The sequence below is a fragment of the Hermetia illucens genome, chromosome 1 (assembly GCF_905115235.1).
Source record: "Hermetia illucens chromosome 1, iHerIll2.2.curated.20191125, whole genome shotgun sequence".
Taxonomy (NCBI): domain Eukaryota; kingdom Metazoa; phylum Arthropoda; class Insecta; order Diptera; family Stratiomyidae; genus Hermetia; species Hermetia illucens.
The window spans coordinates 37995385-38011979 of NC_051849.1; the positions used below are offsets into that span (position 1 = coordinate 37995385).

General features: G+C 44.0%; 2 protein-coding genes across 2 annotated transcripts; both read right to left on the reverse strand.

Moving 5' to 3' along the window:
* Positions 1-1165: 1165 nt before the first annotated feature.
* Positions 1166-3148, reverse strand: LOC119646665. Its single transcript, XM_038047195.1, has 2 exons — positions 2611-3148; positions 1166-2551 (listed from the first exon to the last, which is right to left on the reverse strand). Exons 1-2 carry the CDS (start codon positions 2753-2755, stop codon positions 1644-1646), a joined length of 1053 nt encoding a protein of 350 aa, XP_037903123.1. The 5' UTR covers positions 2756-3148; the 3' UTR covers positions 1166-1643.
* Positions 3149-6860: 3712 nt separating this feature from the next.
* On the reverse strand, positions 6861-16378 carry LOC119654414 (UBX domain-containing protein 6). The gene is made up of 8 exons (XM_038059806.1): positions 16237-16378; positions 16025-16165; positions 15839-15966; positions 8402-8753; positions 8012-8106; positions 7517-7940; positions 7129-7277; positions 6861-7073 (listed from the first exon to the last, which is right to left on the reverse strand). Exons 2-8 carry the CDS (start codon positions 16082-16084, stop codon positions 6971-6973), a joined length of 1311 nt encoding a protein of 436 aa, XP_037915734.1. The 5' UTR covers positions 16085-16165; positions 16237-16378; the 3' UTR covers positions 6861-6970.
* Positions 16379-16595: the final 217 nt, after the last annotated feature.

The following is a 16595-nucleotide window of genomic DNA, read 5'->3' on the forward strand; positions in this document are numbered from 1 at the left end:
CGCGATTGAACTCGACCGGCGGATGGACCAGGGACTCCTCTCGTTGTAGTAATTAGAAACTTGTGCTGGGCTGCTTTTCATTTTTTATATTGGAAAGTATGACTTTCTTGCCAATCAGATGGTGTTCTAATCCCTAAATGATGCGATTAAAGAACTCACTAAGTCAGAGTATTGACTCCCAGCTCTTTGATCTCCAGAAATCAGCTGCGACGTGTCCGTTCCTTTGATTGCCTCTTTCACTAAAACTGGCACTGACAGATGGACTTTCTCCAAATGTCATTGATGCTTGGGGAAAGCGCTGGATGAGCAAATTTTTCTGTTGAAATCTGCTCGAAGTATCTCCGACATCTGTCTGTCGCGGTTTGTTGATTATTAGGCAATGTACCGTTCTTGTTATAAGCACAATAGGGATGTTCAACATCCATTGTGCCCTGGTACTGGTTTTTGATAAATCGATAGAAATCTCTCTTGTCGATTCAAATGTTCAGTTTTATCATAAAAATGTCTATAGTGGGCTCTTCGGGTAACAGTGATGGCTTTCCTTGCTTCCTGGTTGGCGTTCTTATAAATGTGCCAATTGACGTTGGTAACATTTGGATAGCAAGAAAAAAACATCTTAATTTATTGCTAACCCTATTTTTTTTTTCTTTTTTAGGGGCTAGTACGATAAGCAGGGAATACTTTGAGTGAATAATTAAACCCCAGTTCAATGGGCAGAACCATATTGTTGCTGTCACCCAATTTGAAAACTCTAACCTCATTGCTTTGCTTCGTATACATAATTTTGTACTAAAATAAAAAATTCTTTCCGTGAAGAAATTGATTCTTTTCTTGTCTCTTGAAGTACCTTTTTATATATTAATTTCTTTAGGTGCTGGTTATTTTGGCGCTCCGAAATTTTGCATCGAATTTCACTAGATGTGAGGCTTGAAAAAATGCTGCGGGGACTTCATCCTGATCCTGATCACTTTGAAAATGCGCCACTCATCGTACCAGGAAGCCATCCAAGCACGCTGAAGACACAGGACGAGTCCTGGGCTCTGAGAAAGTAGTACCTTATCCACTCGACCGCCGCAGGAGTGCGTGTAATTCCAATTAATAGGCTTGAAAGTTGAATGCATCTTCGCTCCATGATTAGGGCCGAATTATTAAAAATGAATCAAGCCTTGTATAAAATGCTTTCATCGTTTTATTTCGACATGTCTGTCGCATTTCACATATATGTTCATATGTAACCTAATTCACAAGAATCATCACAATATCTAAATATATTTCTGACTTTTACATTTTTGTAACACTTTCAGCTATTCCTAAAATACATACTTAATCGAATAAAGAACGAAATCGACGGTAACAAAGCTAATTTTCATTTAAATATGGTAAACTTTTGGGGAGCATTTTCTCACACAATTCGAAATAAAAGCGGTGCAGAATACTTTAACGGAAAAAAAGTCTGAATGGAAATCTACAACGTGATAAGATCGCGCGGAATAACGTTTGAAACCCACCCGCATGAACAAGGACTAAAACAAACCCAACGTGCACTCGTTGGGACGATTCCAAACCATTTGTGACCAATTGAATTGTGTGTGCCTAATCATTTGCATATCAAATTCCTCAGAACTGATATCGTTCCCCCGCTATCAGTCATCGAAAAACAAAACTTCCAGAATGCGTCGCTGCGCAATCTTGCGCTTCTCCTTGCTCATCTTCAGGAGCTCTGAGGTGACTAGCTCCCCGAGAAGTTGTTCCGAACATCTCATCTGATTCGGCGGCATGAACCTTTGGTAAAATGAATAGAGGAAATCATTACTCGGTGGCTGTGAGGGATCATTCCGGCAGTTCCTCCGTCGCAATGTTTCATTCATGAGCAATTCCTGCTGCTGTCGTTGCTGAAGCGATGGGTGCGGAGGACCTTCATCGTTATCTGACGAGTCGTCTGGATCTTCATTTCGTCGCGGAATCGGATTCGTAGCTAACCGCGCTCGTTTCATGCTTTCATTCATATCTTGATGACCGGACGCTTGAGGCGAGGACAGTGGGGATTTAAGGGACGAAGATGACGATGGAATGCGTGGGATGACATCGTTTTCGCGGTTATCGCTGGAATGCGGACCGGAATGATTAGATTGCGGGTTTGGGTGGGTTGCTGACGAAGCAGTGCTCGAATTGGGGGGATGATGAGATGATGGTGGGTTATGTTGATCCGTGGGGGAGGTACCGCTGCTTGCAGATGCAAAGTTTTGGAATGTTGTTGGTTCGACCTTAATATTAGATACCATATTTTCGTGATAGTTTGGATATGGGGTACTGTTGTTATGCATGGAGCCATTCGACCGTGAATCCATATATTCGACAAAAGACGCATTCGGTGACGGCAAAAAGCTCGACATGTTCCTATATGACTTCCTCGGTTGAATGTGTTGGTCGAGAAACTTCATTTTCTCAAGATAAGGGCGGGAAAGGTGTTCGTAGGTCGGCGGGATGCCTTGCTTGAGCTGCTGCACGTATCGTTCGCGCAGATATTTCCATCGTTTTTTGCAGGTCTCAACTACAAAAAAAAACATAAAACTGATTACAACTTAACAAGGTTAGCCGCACCCGCCGTACCGTCTGTTCCCAACTTATGAGCGATTGTACTCCACGCCTCGTCTTTAGTCTCATACTGTCCAGGCCCAACGTTATTCAGGAAGTACTTCTGCCGGTTGTAGATAACTGCGTGCTGCTCCACTTCCTTGATAAGTTCCTCGTCCATGTTTCACTAGAATTTTGCGCGCAGGGAACGTTCTCGTTTTATACTTTATTGCGCACGCCAATCATCTCATTTTAAGCTCTTTTCCTACTACAGCATGACAAGAAAAGCCCGAAAATTACAACTAAACGCATACCGCCTTCGAATTCCATCTGCTTTAGGACGAAAATCACGAATCGCGGCAATTCCGCCTTAATGGCAGTGTCCAAAGTTTCAATGACGTCAACGGTGATTAGAAAGGAACTTACAACTTGAAACGTAAATAGAATGAGTTAGGAATTGCGCGAAATTAATCAACAGAAATCTTGACGAAATTGTTTACAAACATGAGTGACTGCAGCACAAACAAAACAAATTTGCCAATGATATGACGTCTGACAGTGGATGAAGGGAAGGTTTGACGTTTCGACCGGTGGTGATTCTGAGCAATGGTAGATGTGGAACGAAAAGTGAATAGTGTGGTTCGACTGATGGGCGGGAAGATATATTTAAAATGGAATATCTGAGAGCAGGCTTTCCCTAAGGAATGCTGGCACACAGAATTTTTCCTGTCAGAACCAAACAAAGATACTGCAAAATCTATCTTGTCTATGTAATAATGAAATTTTTAGGGAGAGTGTCTGAATAGAAATCCTTACCAGATGACAGTTGGATACTTTTCAGTCTAAACCATGCTGATCTCCTACCCTTCCAGGGACCCCAAGAGGATCGACTGGAAGAAGTTTGGGCAAGTTAGCAAGAAAAACCTTTCCGGTGCGCAAATTGGTAACATTGGTACATCAGGCGAACCGGAGTCGGAGGTCGGGACTCTGGAAAAGGCATTCCAAATCACCTTGAAAGTCTCGTGCACTGCTAAATGCAGCAAGGAGACATTGCCATTGTAGTGAAGTGAGGGTCTGTCCAGCCTCAGGAAGTCGACCAAGGAGGTGGTCTAGGTGGTACTAGGACTGCTTAAAGAAGTACAAGTCGGCCATCGAGGAACAGGCGGTCCTAGTTGGATTATTGTCAGAACATTGAAAGTACCCGCAAATCTGCGAGATCTATTAAGATTCCATTTAAGGAACATAGGGGCCCATAATAATAATATAATTGTTGGCGCAACAATCCATTTTGGATCAGAGCCTTGAAGTGTGTTAGAGCACTTCATTCAAGACCGTAACGGTACACTGTAGGAGGCAATGTGGTCAGCATTGCGCTCGCCCGAGATTATTACCCTGATTTGACTCAGGTACTCACTCACAGCTGAGTCGACTGGTATCCGACGTGAAACCACAATACCGATACAAATCTCACTGCTGCCTTGTGCTCTAACCGCTCAGCTATCCGGACACAGGAGCCCATCCTTTCTTAAAAAGTCGGAAGGCTCCTGGTCGAAATTTCCTGGTGAAACCCTTTAGTTGCTGGTACAGAGGCAGTTCTCCGCCATCGAGGAGGACTATGGGTCAGAGCCTTGCTTTAAGGATATGCAGTCCCAGTCATATGAGACTATTAAATAGGTAATAACCGAGAGTAAACTCGGCTGGGCTATAAACAGCTTCTCTGCATATAAATATCAGAGCTCGGGTGACATAATGCCAGTCCCGGTTTTCATATTGAACTACGACCATCAGTTCACGAAGGACTTTGGACTTTCAATCAAACTCACCTCTTTCGTCTTGAAGACCCTAGAGCGCGTCCTGAACATACACTTAAGGACGATTATGAAAAGAACGTCCTTCTCCAAGTCTCAGCGCAACTACTTCAAAGACAAATCTACAGAAACCGGTCTCCACGAGGTAGTTAGTATGGGTGACCTCTTAGACAAAGCATCCCGGCAACTCAGGACAACCCCCACTGACTACGCCATACACAAGCCGAACTTCACGAGTATTCTTCTGTAGACTTTCCAACCAGGGCAGAGTGGAAGACCATCGACGTGTTTCAAGGTTGTAACACATTATTATGCAGCTGAGTCGTACGGTTTCCTCCCGTATGACGACATTTGGGCATTGCCCGAGCCCCAAGCGTAATAAAGCCATTCTCACCGACAGACAAACGGCCATTAAGGCTTTGTACTAAGTAGCGACATTCTCCAGCTGGGGCAGTACAGGAACGCCCTGAACAGTCTGGGTGGCACGCTCAAGGTCACCCTCCTCTGGGTTTCAGATCATAGGAACATAGAGGCATAGGCATAGAGGCGGGTCAGGCGGGACTCGGCTCTTGGCAAACCCTCGAGGTACATAGGTAAGCCATTCTTTGAGGAAATCTCTAGCTTCAAGGTGGGAGAGCTTACCTCCGCGAATGTTACGGGCTCGCTCTGAAGATCTGAGCCGGCTGGGCTCTGCACCTTTACTCTTTCCACAGCAATCATGATTTTAGGGGTTTGGGGCATCAAAACGGTGCACTTATATGATCCAGCTCAACAGTGGGAGAGCTATCTTGCTGATCAGGTATCAGAAACACTGTCTGAGAATATTGATGAGTATTGGGCCGCCTGGGTGCTACGCAAGTCATCGGCAACAACTCGAAGGGGTGTGACAAAATTTGGCTGACTACGGAATCCTGGAAGCGGATCGATGAACAGAAGGGATTGGGGTCTGCTGCGAGTATTGACGAGTGTGATGCGCTCGAGTTGTGAAACCCTGCGAAATACCGGAAACTTCAAATTAATGTGCGCCGCGACAAACGAGAATTTGTGGTTGCCCTGGTGAGCGAAGCGGAAGATGCTGCAGAACGCAATGATGGAGTTTATACCGCATCACCAAGGAAGGTGCACGTAGTCGCAAACCCTTCGATGGTCCTGTGAAGAACGCTAATGATCGACTCATCATCCACGATTAAGATCAGCTGACGATGTGGATTCGGTGATGTGCATGAGATGGCTAGTAATCGCAGCATGCGGATACGGAGTGTTCCTCCAAGCAGGAAAAGCAAAAATCATTGCGGCCATCAAAGCACTCAAACGGAATCTTGAAGTTTTTTCGCAGAATTATTCATTGCTGGATTTGCAGTTTCTGCAGATCTACTACTGAACCGCATTTCAGTGAATTGCGAACGACGGCCTGTACGTGGGATTAAAGCGCCGTACCCCACTGAGGAGTAAATGGCAGCAATATATACATATATACGGTGATAGTAGCGTACCCCGGTACTTACTGAGGGTAGTGATGACCTACTACCCGATTGCGCTTTTCGGGAGGCGTACCTAGACCGTAATCTTCCGCTATTTTCCACGCGCAAAGCACCGATTTCCTGTGTCAATTTAGAAACGGTGGCTTTTAGCGCTGCCAACATTTGCTGCAGTAGAGCCACCTAGCTTTCCTTATCAGACACCTTGCGTAGCACGGGTAACGCGTGGGCCGACTTTGTCACCACCCAACTGTTTAATTTCGCATAGCAATTGGCTTGGCGTACAGGCACCAAGCATTAGCCCTGTAAGTAAGTGGTTAAGCTTGGCCACCTCACTCAATGACGGGTGTTTAATGAATTGTTCCTTCAGCGTTTTGTAAGAGTCGTCCTCGAGCACGTCGTACGCAAATTCAATAATCTGCTCAACCGGCCCAACAAGTGCGTAATTAAGTCATGTCGGGTATATTGTGATGTTGGCTAAAACAAATCGCGCAGGCGGAATCATACTGCCGCAACGGTCATACCCGACCCACGGCAGTTATTAAGGAACCTCCCTTCATTCTATCCGTGGAGATACTAAGGTGAAGCGAAGCAGCCTGTAAGGAGGACACAGAGAAACGAGTATCAGAAAGACCGGAAAAGGTGGCGTTCTCATTTTATTATTTCTTTAAAGCAATATTACTAAATAATTTAGTCAAGAATTAACGCTCAACTAATTTATCCAAGGAGGCAGAGTACTAGGATATCAACCACCGTTAACCTATAATTGAACGAGTAGTAGTCGAAGCAACTTAGCAACACCCATATTTTCAAATTTTGCGATAGTTGGTAGTTTTCTAAGGCTATCTAACTTGAACGCTACGAAATGAAACGACATCACACCCAGCATTAATGTAATGAATTATATTACTTAATAAATCAATAAACAAATTAAAAAGAAAAACACAATCGTATTTTAGTGAAATAAGTATATTTCAAATTTGATAGTGCGACGACGATATTTATAAATGGAATAAATATATTTCAGCATTTGAAAAAAAAGGATAACAGAAAAGTATTAAACCAAATGCAAACACGGCCATGACATAGGTTTTCTGCAATTTGCCACAATTATATAGATTGTATAAGCATAAGCAGATCATCTTTCAAATAATGACCGTCTTGTTGAGGCGGACTATCACTTGTGAAAATGAGAACTGTGTTTGGAATCAGCCTGAAACAGAAAGTTATTTATCTAACGTATCGGATACAAAATGGAATCGAATTACCTTAAATCAAAAAGTGATTTATCGATATCATCGTCTGTAAATCTAATCCCTGCCGGTGCATTCAGACTAAACTCTATCGCTTCATTATATAAGCAGGATTGCACGAATTCATAGACATCACTTAGTTTTTCGTAGACATTAAATGTTCCCTGTGGAAAAAGGATTGATTGATATACAATTTGAACACTGGGAACGGGGAAAAGAAGGATATATAGTTTCTAAGTAATTGTACAGTCGAATTGCGGAACAGAATAGAAACAAAAATACTGTTTCCTAATCTTATTGGACATTGCGGTTAAGGCTCCGTGCGCTTCGATTTTAATATCAACTATGAGAACTTTTTCCCAAAACTACTAAACTTTTTATGTTATCTTCCAAAATCACTCACCTGCAGATAAACCCCATTTGAAAATTTAACGCGTATCAATGCGAACCGATATTTATTCATAGTTCGCAGTTCTTCTCGCTCACGCATTGCTTTTGTTTTTAGAATTTGAGCATTTTCAATTGCTTCAGATCTCAATTGCTGTTCGCGTTTAATTTCTTCCGGTGTAATACGGTAGAAATCATTTGGAAGCTCACAGCGTCGAGCTTGGGAAGGTAAAAGGACTTGAATGTTACGATCTAGTTCTAAAGCGATTGGTTCAGCTGAATTGAGGGCATCTTGCAGGACCGATAAATCCATGCCACCTTCCATATTTTCTGATGACCAAACAAAGAATGGTTCCCCATCAATTTCACTCTCGATGAATCCTGCAGCGTTGAGGAATTCAATGGCACCCTCAACGTGCCGAACTTTCTCACAGAATATCCTGTAGAAGGGGTAGTAAAATGTTAGTGAAGCTGTGAATTACACGCAGAAGGGAAGACAATGTATCCGTACCGATTACTCATCCTAATCTTTTGGAACTTCTCCTCGTCGGGATGGTTGATCAAATTTTCAACGTACTTATTTAATGTTTCCACACATGCTTCAGCCTGAAAGGATAAAATGGGGCATTTTGAAGTTGATTTTTCATGGATAATTTTAATTGAGATTCCCTCATCAATCCCTAAACTATATTTCCAGTGATTACAAAAAATGGATCCAGTATCAGTGTGACTCGTTAAATGATACCACAGAGATATCTTATAATTGCTGCCCTGGACAACGTAGGTTATATTTTCAACAGAAGTTAGCTCGTAAGCCAGTTACGAAACACTGTGTATAGTGTCAAATAAAATTATTATTTAAGACAAGCACCTGAGTAGAAACATTTCGAGTTTTTCTTACCTTCTCTTTCACATTACAATTTTGTATAATCAAACATGCCGTCAGACCTCGCTCTAATTCCAGCTGCTCAAATAGAAACTCCTTAATTTTGGCTTTCCATTCTTTCTTAGGTAAAATTTCTTCACTTATTAAGGGACATCGGAAGAAAACACCTTGACAAGCAAGATTCTTATTCTCCGATTGATTGGCATTATCTTTTGATTCTCCAGCCAATTTTGCTGCAGCTTCCTCCTTCAGTTTTCGTTCAGCTTCCAGTTCACGTTTTACTTGGGCTTTTATCGCTACTAAAGATGTATTGAATTCGCGGGTATCTTTCTTTTGTATACGTGCCATCGCAGCTTCGGCAGCGGCTCTGGAAATGAGGAGAAATAGATTTATTGTATAAAAGGTTGTATAGCTTTTTTTTGCAAGCTTGAAAGGTAATACGACGCTAAACAACAAAGCAGCCCACACACAGTATGAATTATGCTCAACTGGTAAAAATATAGTAATGAATCATCTGGAGGAGGTAACAAATGACACGTGTTACATTTGTAAATTTACAGGCACATAGCGTAAATAAGATCGTTAGTCCGCCAGAGGAATTTCCACCCTGCCTCACTGTGGGAATTATCTACCTTGTCCCAAAACAATTCAGGACGCCGCCGACACAAGAACGATTACTTGCTTGCCAACCCTCTACAAATTCATAACGTCTATTATTAGTGGAAAGGTCAATGCGCACCCCGAGACCAACAACGTTCTGTCCGAGGAGCAGAAGAGCTGCCGAGTTGGGTTAAGGGGTTGCAAAGAGCAACTCACTATCGACTCGGTAGTTGTAAGACAAGCATCTAGAGGCCAAAGACACTCTTTAGTTGTTATAACGATTATGCCAAGGCTTTCGGCAGCGTACCGCATACCTAGCTTATCGATCTCTTACGCCTGTATCGCATTGATCCGAAACTAATAAAGTTTTTGGCGTCAGCCATGGAAAGGTGGCATACCACCATCAGCGTGTTCATCTGGGGGTGCCAATACCTCACAGCCCATCCGTATACGGAGAGGTATCTTCCAGGGGGATTCGTTGAGTCCCCTTTAGTTTTGAATAGCACTGAATCCTGGCTACTGAATGATGCTAGAGTAAGGTAGACTGTGGAATTTAAGGATCGATCTTTCAATCCTATGAGTGGGGTGAAGTCGGACCAAGAGCGGATCGATGAATGGAAGTCGAATGGATTTGCATTTGTCGAACAGATGGCTGTATGCTGGGGAGCTCTTTGCTGAGGCGGAGGTATTCATGTGTGCTATTTAGGACGGCGTCCTCGTCACCCGAGGTTATAAAAAACTCATCTTGAAAGAGCGGGTGGAGAACGACCAGTGCAGAATATGTGGTTCGGCGTTAGAGACGTTGGACCATCTCATTTCTGACTGCACTGTTATGGCACCGATGCAATACACCAACAGGCGTAATGCAGTATGTAAGTATGTAAGGTGATTCGTCAAAACATTGCATACAGGCATGGACTGATCACGAGAACATGTCCGGTTTACCGATATGAGCTGCAAACAGTGCTTGATAGTTCTGCTTACAGCATGTATTAGGACCGGCAAGTTCTAACTGATCGCCACATATCGCACAACAAGCCTGACGTGCTATTAATTGACAAAACGGGTCGTCCCGCGTACGTTATTGATGTTGCTATCCCCAATAATAGTAACATTGAACGGAAATATGTGAAGAAGAAGTTCCCATAATATTGTCAGTTACAGTTATTGTACCTAAATTCCTTACGGCTTCCCTTGATGTCCTGGGACTCTCACAGAGTCTGGTTCAAACCATGCAGAAGTGTAGCACTTTATTTTACTATGCATATATCGTGCTATACGTCCCAGACATATAGCACTGAAGAAAACAATAAAATACACCGTCCAATCATTTCCACGCATTTTCTCTGTATAACCCTGGTGTTGTGCCGTCTACCATTCCAAATCATTAGGATCTATTTTTGCACTCTACGTAGCAAGGACGTGATCTATCAAATCCATTTTAACCTGTGTGTCCCACGGTGACATGTCTTGGGATTTTCCAGTCAGAGAGGAAGATATCCATTGCCGAAGATGCACTGGGGATGCTGAGCAACAGATCCATTAGATAGAATCCAGCTTCCACGATTGGCGTGGAAGACACCATTTCTGTCATCCACGCCAATCGGCGGTTGAACAACATGGGTTCCGGAAAGCTCACTCTACTGTTGGCGCGGTGGGAAGAGTGGTGGACCTGGCTCGAGAGGCAATTCTTTCTGGCAAATGTTGTGCCGTGGCAACGGTGGATGTAAAAAATACATTCAATTCGCGCCATTGGCCAGAATTAATGCATCTGGTTACTTGGCTAAGCTAATCGAGAGTTAGCTGTCGCAAAGAGCTCTCTGGTACGGGAGGGACGACGGGCCCAATGAATACTTCATCACAGCGGTGTTGGGCCCTCTGCTTTGGAACCGTAGCAGAGAAGGCCACGTTGGTCGGTTTTGCAGATGACCTGGTCATATTGATCGGTCAAAGGGTAGTATAGGTCCCAGGGCGAAACGTGGATTGGTACCCACGATAGAGCATAAAACGTGGGAAACGCGTGCTGAACCAACAACAACAGCTCTACTGCCAAAACCTATCTCAACCTGCACGCTGGGAGTTCTTTCTTTATGAAAAACTGCAGACGGGACAAAATGTACCAACTGGTCCTCCAGGTTGGGGGTTGGGTAGGACTGACAACCCTACACGGAAAACCGATATTACGAAGCCGCGGAAGGAGCCTCAGGCAGGATGAATTTTACAACGACGAACTCGGCAATGGACTAACGATTTGCGCATTTTCTCATAGAACGTGCGCTCCCTGTACATACCAAATGCTGCTGAGCAGCTAGCCGATAGCCTTTCCCAATATAAGGCTAATGTAGCAGCGTTACAAGAGATACGAGGGACCGGTTTCCTGGAGAAGAGCCGCTACACCATATATTATAGCGGCCATCCAGTAAACCATGCGCTCGGAGTAGGTTTCTTGGTCAGCCAAAAATGAAACCTGTGTTATCGGCTTGAAAAATATAAGCGAAAGGCTATGCACTCTGCGTTTGCGAGGCAAGTTTTAAAATATAACCTCATAAACATACACGCCCCTACAGAGGAGACGGCAGATTCGGAGAAGGATACCTTCTACAAGGCAGTTGAGCGGACCCTCAAAGCCTGTCCTAAGTATGATATCAAAATCATAACATCAGATTTCAACAGCCAAGTAGGTACGGAGCCCGTATTCAGGCGATACGTCGGCTGCCATAGCTTACATAGGGATACCAATGATAACGGACTGCGGACTCGGTTTGCGAGGAACGCGGTCCACAAACATACATGGACCTTTCCAGACGGGACCACTTTCAACCAAATTGACCATGTGCTGATTGAACGCCGCCACCTCTCTACCTTGATGAATGTCAGAACATATAGGGGGGGCCAATATAGACTCGGACCACTATCTCGTTGGCATGGTGCTTCGAGCTCGAATAACAACACCACCCAGAATACTCTCTGACAATCAGATGAGAGTTAACACTGAAGCCATTCTAAAGACAGCCCTCCGCGACACCTATAAGTGGGAAATGGATGCCGCAATAACCGCAGTCAACAGAGGACCTGGAGATGAAGCATCAACAAACCACCTGAAGAACGTTATCATTGATACGGCCAAAAACATACTTGGCCCCAACCGCAAAAGGAGTCAGAACGGCTGGTTTGACGATGAATGTAAGCTAGCAACGGAACGGAAGAATGCTGCATACCGAGTAATGTTGCATTCTGAAAGAACGCGTGCAATTCATCGGCTTAAAACCCATAAGTCGCCAGGAGCCGATGGAATTACCGCCGAATTGGTTAAATATGGAGGCAACCAATTACACCAAGTGGTTCATCAACTGATGCTCAAAGTATGGGACAGCGAATCAGTGCCTGACGACTGACAAAGAGGCATTATCTGTCTCATACATAAAAAGGGAGATATCACACAGTGCAGCAATTATAGAGGTATCACGTTGCTGAGTACCGTCTATAAGATATTCTCAGCTATCTTCCTGGTCGGATAATCCCATACACCTAGAACATCATTGGCCCATACCAAAGAGGCTCCACTCCAGGCAAATCAGCAACAGATCAGATTTTTTCTGTGCGGCAAACAATGGAAAAACTGTTGGAATATGGACACCAATTGCACCATCTATTCATCAACTTTAAAGCTGCCTATGATAGCATAGCCAAGGTAAAACTGTTCACGGCCATTAGAGAATTCGGTATCCCAACGAAATTGATAAGACTGACTAGGCTGACCCTGACCAATGTGCGAGGCCAGATAAAAGCAGCAGGATCACTCTCAAGACCATTCGACATCAACAACGGTCTACGACAAGGGGATACCCTATCATGCGTCCTCTATATCCTGGCCCTCGAGAAAGTGATCCGTGATAAATGCAAGAGGTACGATCCTCTTTAATTCCACCCAACTACTGGCCTATGCGATATCGGTGACATCATGGGAAGAACGACCCGTGACGTACAAACTGCCAGATCGAGCAGGCGGCGCGAGATCTTGGGCTGCACATCAATGAAGGCAAGACAAAGTATATTGTGGCAACGTCAGCACCGAAAACCAACCAACCAACAAAACAGGAAGAATAAGGTTAAGAGAATACAACTTTGAGACCGTTGATAATTTCTCCTATCTAGTGTCGAAAATCACAACCGATAACAGCTACGATGATGAAATCCGCGCACGGTTGTTGTCAGCCAACAGAGCCTATTTCAGTTTACAAAAACTGTTCCACTCGAAACGTCTCACCATAGGATCAAAGCTCTTACTGTATAAGACAATGATCTTGCCAGTCCTCATGTATTCCTCGGAGCTTGGGTTCTTAGCAAGAAAAATTGCGAACTTTTGGCCGCATTCGAGAGAAGAACCCTCCGAAGAATTTTTGGCCCCCTATATGAGGATGGACGATTTCGTAGCCTACATAAATACGAAATCTATGAGCGATACCATGACCGTCAGGTTGTGTATAAAATCCGGCTCAATAGGTTACGGTGGGCGGGTCACTTAATCCGTATGGATGAGGATGATCCAGCCCGGAAAGTCTATAAGGGCAATATCTATTGTAGAAAAGAAGACGAGGCAGACCCCGCCTAAGATGGAGCGATGGCGTAGGTCAGGACGTCCGACAGCTTTTAGGGATATCGAATTGGTGGACCTCGGCGCAAAACCGGGATATCTGGAGTTCCTTATTAAGGCAGGCCTAGACCGGATACCGGTTGTTGCGCCGTTGATGATGATGATGATAGCGATCGTTTCAAAACTCCGGGAGGATGTGGAGGTTTACCCCACCGAGACAATCATGGCTCCAGAGAGCCGGACTAAGGAGGAGGAAAAGACGGAGGCAATCCTCATTACAAATCGCCCGAAAAGAAAGGCGATCAGTTTGCGGGTTTGAAGCCATATGCTCGTCTTAAGGCCGACCATCAAATACCTTGGCGTGACTCTCGATGCTAGGTTGAATTTCAAAGGGCATATATCGTACGCCTGTGAAAAAGCTGCAAAGGCCACCACGGCCCTGTCCAGGATGATGCCGAACGTAGGTGGGTCAAAACAGTGTAGCAGGCTGCTGATAGTTGGGGTCGTGCGGTCCATATTGTTGTACGCGTCGCTTGTATGGACTGAGGCTTTGGACAACATACAGAACTGAAGGAAGATAAATTCTGCCTGAGGGTATGCAGCACATTTCGAACTAGTTTGAATGATGCGGTGTTCGTAATCGCGGGAATGGTCCCTATTGACCTGTTAGCGAGAGAGATGTGATGCCTGTATGGACGGAGGCAGATGGGCCCATCAGGAACGTAAGCAGATCACCGACGAACGACAAGAGAGGAGTCTCATAAACTCTGAAGGGCGCAAAGAAATGGAGAGGTTGTGCCCTAAAGACAGAATGGAGCTGCTGAAGGAAGCAAAGAAGACTGCAGAGTCAGAAGAGTCAGAAGGCCTGCGGAAGGCAAGCCCGCCCAGCGAAGTAATGCCAAAAAGGTGGTCCCGTGGGGCAAAGGCAGGGGATAGGTGGGGGTGCTTTTTTGGTGGGTGTGAATCCCACGCTACATCCATGTCAGCTTTGACGTTCGCACCGGAGAGCTGGAATGGATGTGTCTTTCTAAAATTGTTTAGCACCTCCGTGTATTAAAAAAAACCAACTTCAGAATCAGCAGCTGGGATGCTAAAAGTTTGATGACGTTATAGAAAATATTTACGTTTGCAGACTGATAAAGCAACCCAAATATGAGAAAAATGTGGTGTCGCTTAGGTTCAGTGCCAAAATATTAAATAAATTATATATGTAGGAGCTCTTGCCGGCATTGTTTGTGCATAATTTTTAAGAAGGAATTCCTTTTTTGTTTGCAAAAAGTTAGCAAAATCGCTCCATGAAGCAAAGTCCTCTGGTCTCTGGTTCCAAAATCAATCCGGGTTCGGAAAGTACCATTATACAGCTCTTGCGAATTCCTCGGTCTTTCCAGTGAAGGTTCTAATATGCATGCATAATAATTAGCATGCAGGCACGTATTGGTTTTGCTCGGAGTAACTTAATTACGCCCTTATGCCGTCCACGCGTCATGCGAAATGGGCAATTCTCGATAGGACTGGGGCCCGTCCTGCCGCGTCGACTGAGGTGGACGCACTGGCATTTCTCCGAGGCTCGTTGTTACTCGATCCGATCATTTTGTTTTTAACGACATTGGCTAGATTTTCTTGGTGGACCTGTCGCGGCAGCTGTTACCAAAAGATATCAAGTAGGATTTAGCATAATCGAACTGTACTTTATCTATCTCTATCTGATGTCAGCGTTTTATTTTGGTTTTACTGAGGATAGTACGAAGTACGTTGTCTCAAACCCTCCTCCTTTATAATCAATGTGTGGTACGCGGTTTAAGGAAGTAAAACGTAACACCGTCTCCGTCGCCGTGATTACTATCATATATTATGATTAAAATCACGTAATCATTCCCACTTGCTGATTACAATCGTAATCATAATCATGATTACGATTTTGCCCAACTCTGTTTGCAAGTAACAAGAACAGACTTGCAAGTTGTAACCATAGCAGCTAAATAAACAAGTCAATGATTCAGAAACGTTTAGTAAGATATTCCAGAGCAATATATTAATTCAATTTACTTTAGCTTATATATTCCGTGGCTGGTGACGTGACTCATAGTCTCGAAACACAAATCAACTTTAACACAATATTCTCCAGAGAAAAGATGCTCCCAAATAATTGCAATAGGTCAAACGCTGAGAGAAATCTCTACCCACTAATTGTTGATGATAATAAACGATCTACGCAAGAAGGCATGCAGAATACGAAATAAATTCGGGACAGCACTTACCTGGCTTCCGCACTGAGCTCCTTTCGTTTTGGTGGCTTGTAAGCATCTTTGCTGGTTCTGCGCGACTGCGACGTGGATGGATTCGGTGGCGGAGCGTTGAGTTTATGACCTTGACCTCCAATACTCAGCTAAATCCAAACAAAACTATTATTATTCGAAAAATAAACAATATGGTCACAGGCACACCTTGAATTTCGCCTCCTCCTTTTTCTTCTGAAAAAATCGCTTTATCTTCTCTGCCGACATCCTAAATTCGAGGCGAGTGTTCCTTCGGTAGTTTAAGCTTCGCGACAGATAACTTCAGCTCCTCGATCTCCTTTAGGGTGCCTGCAAATAAATGAATTTCACATCATGTCCTCGCGATACGAAATCGGTGATCAATGCGATACGCAACATACTCGGCCTGATAAATCGATCCGTAATTATCTCTCCGTATTTTCGCCAATACACCAAAATTAGGAATATATTCAAGAAGAAAATGCTAATTATGATTTTCAGAAGAGTAAACTGGAGTTCCGTAAACTCAACAATCGGAACAGAGCTGCTGAGCGGACGGACAGCTGATAGCAATGTCGATTTCAGTGACAAACTCGCGCTTAGAACGGCACCCAAAATTGTTTCTGTGTAAATTCCCAGAGCGTCAAGGGTTGAATTCAAATTTATCAAATTATACACAACATCTAAATTCATTGGTGATTTATATCGAATCGCAGAATCAATGAAAACAACGGTGTTAACAGTCGAACTTTGATTTAGA